The sequence below is a fragment of the Procambarus clarkii genome, chromosome 82 (genome assembly GCF_040958095.1).
Source record: "Procambarus clarkii isolate CNS0578487 chromosome 82, FALCON_Pclarkii_2.0, whole genome shotgun sequence".
Classification (NCBI taxonomy): domain Eukaryota; kingdom Metazoa; phylum Arthropoda; class Malacostraca; order Decapoda; family Cambaridae; genus Procambarus; species Procambarus clarkii.
The window spans coordinates 8698126-8706821 of record NC_091231.1 but is presented as its reverse complement, the minus strand read 5'-3'; the positions used below and the strand labels follow the sequence as shown (position 1 = coordinate 8706821).

Genomic DNA, 8696 nt, shown 5'->3' with positions numbered 1-8696 from the left:
GTGTGTGTGTACCTTTGGAGTCCAGAGACGCAAGTTCAGTCCCATTGTATGACCTCGGTACATTCTCAATAAATACATTACGTTTGTTTATTATTATACATATAGTCATTAAGATTCTGCCTTTATGGTACTCCAATATTCCATCTGAGGTATGATGTTACATTATAAGGCGTCACCACCACCTGTCATTGTAGGCCAGCTGTCATGGCGTCACCACCACCTGTCATTGTAGGCCAGCTGTCATGGTATCACCACCACCTGTCATTGTAGGCCAGCTGTCATGGTGTCACCCCCACCTGTCATTGTAGGCCAGCTGTCATGGTGTCACCACCACCTGTCATTGTAGGCCGGCTGTCATGGTGTCACCACCACCTGTCATTGTAGGCCAGCTGTCATGGTGTCACCACCACCTGTCATTGTAGGCCAGCTGTCATGGTATCACCACCACCTGTCATTGTAGGCCAGCTGTCATGGTGTCACCCCCACCTGTCATTGTAGGCCAGCTGTCATGGTGTCACCTAGCTAGCACCTAGTCGGCCAACTAGGAGATGTCCCCAGCAGGGTTATGGCATGGTTAAGAACCGTATATAAAGACAACATTACCTTAACTACCCTTAATACCTCCAGAGACACACCGCTGAATAAGTTTATACATCCACTCTTTACAAAATAAAGGTGACTAACAGATATAATTAATCTTAGCCGATATTTGTTGAAGATAATTATTTGTACTGTTTACTTAGTAAGAGGGGATTTAGCATTTTAAAAGAACCGAATCACCTTCTGTGGTTGATTGTTCAATAAACCCTTGAACTATATGTTTAACACTTCTCTAACCCTGTCCATGGAGGACAGAAGAAAATGTATATATGCTGGTTAGCATTGTAACTGTGTGGCCACGTCTGTGGTAGAAAAAAAAACTTATTAATTAACTAAATAATTATATCTAAATAAATATCATTGCAAATGGTGACCATTGTACTGAGAAATGTAAGTAGAGGCGGAAAAGAATAATATTAGTGAGAAAAGATAAAACTTTAAGTAACAGTTATGATTGCTACAGCTGACCACTACAGTCAACATCTACAGCTGACCACTACAGTCGACATCTACAGCTGACCACTACAGTCGACATCTACAGCTGACCACTACAGTCGACATCTACAGCTGACCACTACAGTCGACATCTACAGCTGACAGCTACAAGACACTTCTACAGCTGAGTACTATGACATACCTCTACAGCAGACGTCTACTTGGCTACACTATACCAAGAGCAACTTGACAGAGGAGCTGAACCTCACGGGTGGGGGAGGGGAAGCTTGCTAGAGAAGCTAGATCTGCAGAGTGAAGCAGCAGGTGTGGCCTGGACCAGCAGCAGGTGTGGCCTGGACCAGCAGCAGGTGTGGCCACCACCACCATGTGATGATAGAGTACCAGCAGCAGGTGTGGCCACCACCACCATGTGATGATAGAAGACCAGCAGCAGGTGTGGTCTGGACCAGCAGCAGGTGTGGCCACCACCACCATGTGATGATAGAAGACCAGCAGCAGGTGTGGTCTGGACCAGCAGCAGGTGTGGCCACCACCACCATGTGATGATAGAAGACCAGCAGCAGGTGTGGCCTGGACCAGCAGCAGCAGGTGTGGCCACCACCACCACCATGTGATGATAGAAGACCAGCAGCAGGTGTGGTCTGGACCAGCAGCAGGTGTGGCCACCACCACCATGTGATGATAGAAGACCAGCAGCAGGTGTGGCCTGGACCACCAGCAGCAGGTGTGGCCACCACCACCATGTGATGATAGAGGACCAGCAGCAGGTGTGGCCACTACCACCATGTGATGATAGAGGACCAGCAGCAGGTGTGGCCACTACCACCATGTGATGATAGAGGACCAGCAGCAGGTGTGGCCTGGACCAGCAGCAGGTGTGGCCACCACCACCATGTGATGATAGAAGACCAGCAGCAGGTGTGGCCTGGACCAGCAGCAGCAGGTGTGGCCACCACCACCACCATGTGATGATAGAAGACCAGCAGCAGGTGTGGTCTGGACCAGCAGCAGTTGTGGCCACCACCACCATGTGATGATAGAAGACCAGCAGCAGGTGTGGCCTGGACCAGCAGCAGCAGGTGTGGCCACCACCACCATGTGATGATAGAAGACCAGCAGCAGGTGTGGCCTGGACCAGCAGCAGCAGGTGTGGCCACCACCACCATGTGATGATAGAGGACCAGCAGCAGGTGTGGCCACTACCACCATGTGATGATAGAGGACCAGCAGCAGGTGTGGCCTGGACCAGCAGCAGGTGTGGCCACCACCACCATGTGATGATAGAGGACCAGCAGCAGGTGTGGCCACCACCACCATGTGATGATAGAGGACCAGCAGCAGGTGTGGCCACTACCACCATGTGATGATAGAGGACCAGCAGCAGGTGTGGCCTGGACCAGCAGCAGCAGGTGTGGCGTGGACCAGCAGCAGCAGGTGTGGCCACCACCACGTGATGGAGGGAGTGGGTAATGCAAGGTTCGGGTTGATCTGCTTTAACCCAGCAAAGTGGAGGCGTGAACACACTACATATTGACGACCTCATAAATTGTCGCCTTCATCACCGGCTGACTCTCATTATGGGTTAACACCCACTCACCGCCTACCCTCTCCTCCCTCATGAAGATCTCTCTCTCCCTGTCCTCTCACCCTTATGTCTTTATCTCCCTCCTCGCTCTCCCCCTCTCTCTCGCCCTCTCTCTCTCTCTCCTCTCGCTTTATCTTCTTTTTTTATACAGGAGGGTACAGGAGCAGACGACTGCTGACTCCTGTTAGCAGGCTGAGAGCTTTCCCTTCCCATAGCTCATGGTAAGCTTTACCCTACTAGTTTTACACACAGGTGGGTACAGGAGCAGACGACTGCTGACTCCTGTTAGCAGGCTGAGAGCTTTCCCTTCCCATAGCTCATGGTAAGCCTTACCCTACTAGTTTTACACACAGGAGGGTACAGGAGCAGACGACTGCTGACTCCTGTTAGCAGGCTGAGAGCTTTCCCTTCCCATAGCTCATGGTAAGCCTTACCCTACTAGTTTTACACACAGGAGGGTACAGGAGCAGACGACTGCTGACTCCTGTTAGCAGGCTGAGAGCTTTCCCTTCCCATAGCTCATGGTAAGCCTTACCCTACTAGTTTTACACGCAGGAGGGTACAGGAGCAGACGACTGCTGACTCCTGTTAGCAGGCTGAGAGCTTTCCCTTCCCATAGCTCATGGTAAGCCTTACCCTACTAGTTTTACACACAGGAGGGTACAGGAGCAGACGACTGCTGACTCCTGTTAGCAGGCTGAGAGCTTTCCCTTCCCATAGCTCATGGTAAGCCTTACCCTACTAGTTTTACACACAGGAGGGTACAGGAGCAGACGACTGCTGACTCCTGTTAGCAGGCTGAGAGCTTTCCCTTCCCATAGCTCATGGTAAGCCTTACCCTACTAGTTTTACACACAGGAGGGTACAGGAGCAGACGACTGCTGACTCCTGTTAGCTGGCTGAGAGCTTTCCCTTCCCATAGCTCATGGTAAGCCTTACCCTACTAGTTTTACACACAGGTGGGTACAGGAGCAGACGACTGCTGACTCCTGTTAGCTGGCTGAGAGCTTTCCCTTCCCATAGCTCATGGTAAGCCTTACCCTACTAGTTTTACACACAGGAGGGTACAGGAGCAGACGACTGCTGACTCCTGTTAGCTGGCTGAGAGCTTTCCCTTCCCATAGCTCATAGTAAGCCTTATATACCCACTAGTTTCCACCTAGGACACAACCCGTCAATTAGTTGTACTCCTAAGTCCCCAATTACTGCCTGGTGAACAGAGGTGGACAGTTAAATGCTGGTACCCAGTCAATCCTCCCCAGGTTTGTACTTCCAGTTTATGAAGTACTTGCAGTACTTCATGTATGATAGGGTGGGAGAGTAGGCTCGGCAGACAACACGACACAAGGCCTACAAGGAACATAAACACACAACTACACTATAATAAACTCTCATATATGTTGAAGCACAGATACAAACTTTTATTTATAACACGTTTCAAAACACCTACAATGGCAGCAATTCCCAAAACCAAATATAAATTATATGTCCAGTAGAAGGCTTTAGTATTCTAAGACATGTGCACTGTGTTGCAAATGATATTGGCTTATACTATGTATCTGGGTTTGTATGTTTTCTGTTATTGACAAAACGAAACCTTACTTATATGAAGTTGGGTTACCCTGCATGATAGATGCGTCCGTGCTGGAGAGTACGGCCGCCGTGCAGAGTACGGCCGCCGTGCAGGAGAGTACGGCCGCCGTGCAGGAGAGTACGGCCGCCGTGCAGGAGAGTACGGCCGCCGTGCAGGAGAGTACGGCCGCCGTGCAGGAGAGTACGGCCGCCGTGCAGGAGAGTACGGCCGCCGTGCAGGAGAGTACGGCCGCCGTGCAGGAGAGTAGTAGAAATGACGACAGTTGTGTACATTTCGACACTGCACACTATCCCGATCTGAGGTCGGTGTATTCGGGCAGAATACAGCATTTTGTTTTTATTGCCTTAAATTTAGAACGAAATGTCCTTGTATTATGTATTACGGGCTATAGTGAGCCCGTAATTGAGTTCAGTTATTCACGGTAACGTTGCTACTGTGATATTTGAGTCAAAGTATTAAATGGAGGTGGGGTTTCTGCCTTCTCTCCCGTTCCTTTTTGGCTTCTGTTTTAGCGCACTGGTTTTAGTCTTGTTTTAATAACATCATCTTGGTGGCGGATATAGAAGTATATAGAAGAATAGAAGTAAGCGGATATAGAAGTATATAGAAGCACAGTGATCACTAGTGTATCCCATTCTTCAACTGCAGAAAAAATACAACACACACGATTTAGAGATACAGTAATTCGGGTCAAATAAGGTTTAACGGAAAGGAAATTATGTGGAGAAAGTGGGAAGCTAATACGTGGGAAAGAGACATAGAGAGGATCATAGTTGGGATGAGGAGACAGGGAAGGAACGATGCCAGGCACAGGGAAGCCCAACCTCCTAACCTAATCGGAAACGTACCAACCCAAGCAACCCACCTAGCCTATCGAGTCCGATGCTTAGAAAATGTAGACATTTTAAGCCACTACTTTTCACGGTAGGTTATGTTTATAAAGATGGTTTGAACATTGGATTGAATTTAAATTGGAAATGGCCCTAGAGGAGGTAAGCATCAGGAGATGGAAGAGCGGGGCGAGGATGGTGGGAGTTTGTGCGGGGGAGTGGAGACGGGGGGGAGGGGGGAGAGTGAGAGGCTCGCTGGCCCAACCACCTCGGACTGTAGTTTGGTTGATGCCTGTAAGACTGAGTGGGGCCGTCCTTGGCGCTACACACAGTGGCTGGCCTCTCATACACCTGGCTGGTGGTGTGTGGGGTCACACTTCATTCTTGGGTCTTCAGTCTTCGATCTTCTGGTTTAAGTTCTCTTCTTTCTTCAGGCTTGAGTCGTCAGTCTTCGTGGACTTCTTGGTAGTCTTGCTTCTTGTAGACAAGGCGGTGCTGCTGTGGTGTAGGTTGTAGGTGTGGGGGATCAGGTAGGAGGTCGTCAGGGCTGTAGTTACACTTTGGGTGAGGAGGAGAGGATGGTGTCCCAACTGAGACATGTATGTCGGGCGATGCAGCTGAATCGAAATCAGAGATGTCCCTTGAGGGCTGAGTGGTAGCGGGCCGTGAAGAGGGCTGATGATTGGGAACTGCAGCAGCAGCAGCAGGAGTAGAGGTTCAGTGGCGCACACACATGCTCCGCGAACACCCCGGCCTCCTAAGGTTTCCATTGTCAAGAAAAAGGTCAGTTTAAAGTGTCCTCTCCTAACCTACCAGAGGTTAGGAGAGGCCTAAACCCAAAATAAAAAACGGGACAGCACGTCTCTTTTGCCAGCCGCTACCATTTTCCATCACCAGTTTTAGCATTATGTAACGCATATGAGTGAAATGCGACGTTCTTTCTAAGAGAACAATTTGCTGTGAAACGTCTATATTAGACGCAGGTCCGGCGCCGGGCTGTCCACCTGCAAGAACAGTGGGTCATTGTAACGTCAAAAACGTGACCCAAGAGACTTTCAATATTTCAGTGACTTGATACCAACCACTTGGACCATTGGGGCTGGAACGCCAACCTGTCAGAAGCGAGGCCGTCGCTGTACCGATCACTTCAAGTGGCTGGGCTTGGAAAGTAAATGCTATTTAAATACCTCAATATCAACAGAATTGTTCTATTCATTGCCTATTATGTATTGTAAGAACCATGGAGGCTGATTATATTTTTCTCTGAATTTCAGATCAGCGGTGGTGGTGGTGGTGCCGAGGCTGTGTCAACACCTGCGAGGCTCTCACCTGGGGTGACGTGACACAAGTGCAGGTGTTGGCCAGCATGACTTACCCCTAGTGTAGGTTGTGCCCATGTGACGTATTGTGTCAACCATGTGATGAGTGCTCTCGTGTATTGACGAGTCTTGTGTGTTCGAGGCATAGTCACTTGAGCATGTTTGTGTAAGTAATGAGGAACACAGAGTAAACGAGACACTATGGAAGACGAAGCTGACGGTAAGCTTATCTTGAAGGAAGAGGTGAAGTGGGAGGTCCGAGAGGGTCGGAGGCCTGAGGCTGCTGATGTCTGCCCCAGACTTAAGGTCGCCAGGAAAAGTCTTACAAGATGCAAAGGCATTGAGGAGACATTTGACGGGGAGTTCGACCCGTGTTTGCAGGAAGATCAGAAGACTGAATATGAGGACGAGAACTATGAACCAATGACTCGGCCAGAGAGCCTTCACAGGAAGGGTTCCTCGTCTGAGATGCGACACGGTAGTCCGCTTGGTAAAAGTCCTGCCACCGGATCTCTGTCTTCTAAGATGAGTGAGGGGGAGGCGACGAGGCTGCACTCGCCCGCTACACCACACACGGACAGAGGCAGCAGCTGTCGCAGCAGCAGCACCGAGGGCTGTGAAGACGGCCGCAGGGAGGGCTACGACGACATCTCCGCTTCCATGAGTGTCATCCGCATGGAGAAGTTTGCCTTGGAGAAACGTCGGGTGTCCCGCATCCTGCCCAAGTGTCTGCATCGCACCTTCGTAGATAAGGACGTGGAGCAGTTGTTTCAAGCTTATCACGAGCGGCAGCGTCGCGCAGATCTTCATATTCTGCTGGTTGGTGGTGCTACCTTTGCTGCTTACAGCGTGACGGTGTGCCTGGCAGACCTGCAGGTGCCAGACCTACCCGCACCACTGGCACTCGCCTCTATCGGCGCCCTCCAAGTCCTGCTGCTGTTGCTATGTCGCCTTCACATCTTCCCGGAGCGCTCGTGGATTGTGCTGCCTTACATTGTGTGGGCTCTGGTGTTAGCTGGGGTGGGGGTGTTCGTGGCACTAGGGCCCCACACGCCCATCCCGCGCCAGGCTCTGCTGTGGCTCATATTACTGCACTTTATGCTGTTCGTGGGCCTGCCTCTGCGTCTGCCGGCCTGCCTCATCCTCACCACCATCACTGCCGCCGCTCATCTCACCACTTCTGCTCTCCTCATGTCAGAGGCCCACCACGGCTCCACACAGGTAAGTCGCCAAGCTCTTCTTTCTTACCCACAGTCAATGTAGTAGCAGGCATCCATCAGTCTCAGGAGACTATGGTGTGGCGCTCTGGTACAGCCAATGTACCAACTTATAATCGTGTTTCGGATATTATGTCTACTTGTCTGTGTCTGTTTCTTTGCCACGTATGTCTACGTGGCTGTTTCTTTGTACACAGAAGACCCCATTATGTGTTGATAGCGTGACGTCTTCAGGTACACCGTCATAATTGGGCTGGTGCTTGCGGCCACCTTGTGAGCCAGGAGGTGTCGATACAAGTATTGTCAGTGCTGTTCCTAGTTAAGTTTTCGTATAATCCCGCGAGTGCATGTGATTATTCGCAGGTATATTTGCATAATTGTTTCTTAATGTACGCTTCCTGGTCACTTGAAAGGTAAATCCTTTTAATATCATCATATATATGAAGGGGATATTATACACAGAGTAGTGTACCCAACTTCTCAATTGCTATACTCTAAAGAGATTACTTTAGTCCTGGGCTACGCTTCGTACTAAAGTATACTTGTCTATGATTGGTACGCTTTTGTGGCCTTAATAACCCTCCCGTGGTTGTAAGGCCTAAACCCAACACCAAACTGTTAACATAACAACATTACATGTACACTGTCCAGACCACACACTAGAAGGTGAAGGGACGACGACGTTTCGGTCCGTCCTGGACCATTCTCAAGTCGATTGTGTCAAGTTGGACCGAAACGTCGTCGTCCCTTCACCTTCTAGAGTGTGGTCTGGTCAACTTACTTTAGCCACGTTATTGTGGCTCATCGCCAGCATTACATGTACACCTTAAGTGCATATCAATAGGATTGGTATTGTAAGGTGTTTATCCCTTCACTGCCACTTACAGTGTACAAGCAGTGACAGTAGGTGCTTCAGAACAAAACAATTTAATAATGTTTGAAGTCACAATATGGTTTTAATTGATTATAAGGCCTGGACGACGACCGGGTCGCCTTGACGCTAAGCCCCGGAAGCACCTCAAGGAAGAAGCACCCCAAGGTAAGGTATGTGTATATCATACATTAAGATATAACTGAATGAAGGATCATTACATT

The 8696-nt window shown here is 49.7% G+C and overlaps 1 protein-coding gene across 1 annotated transcript in view; it reads left to right on the top strand.

Moving 5' to 3' along the window:
* The window catches only part of LOC138358196 (uncharacterized), a 68856-nt gene extending 61192 nt beyond the window's left edge, over positions 1 to 7664 (top strand). The window contains exon 2 of the mRNA XM_069315702.1: positions 6340 to 7664. Within this exon, the coding sequence (XP_069171803.1) occupies positions 6586 to 7647 (1062 nt within the window). The 5' untranslated portion in view covers positions 6340 to 6585 and the 3' untranslated portion in view covers positions 7648 to 7664. The remainder of the gene's footprint in view (positions 1 to 6339) is intronic.
* Positions 7665 to 8696: the final 1032 nt, after the last annotated feature.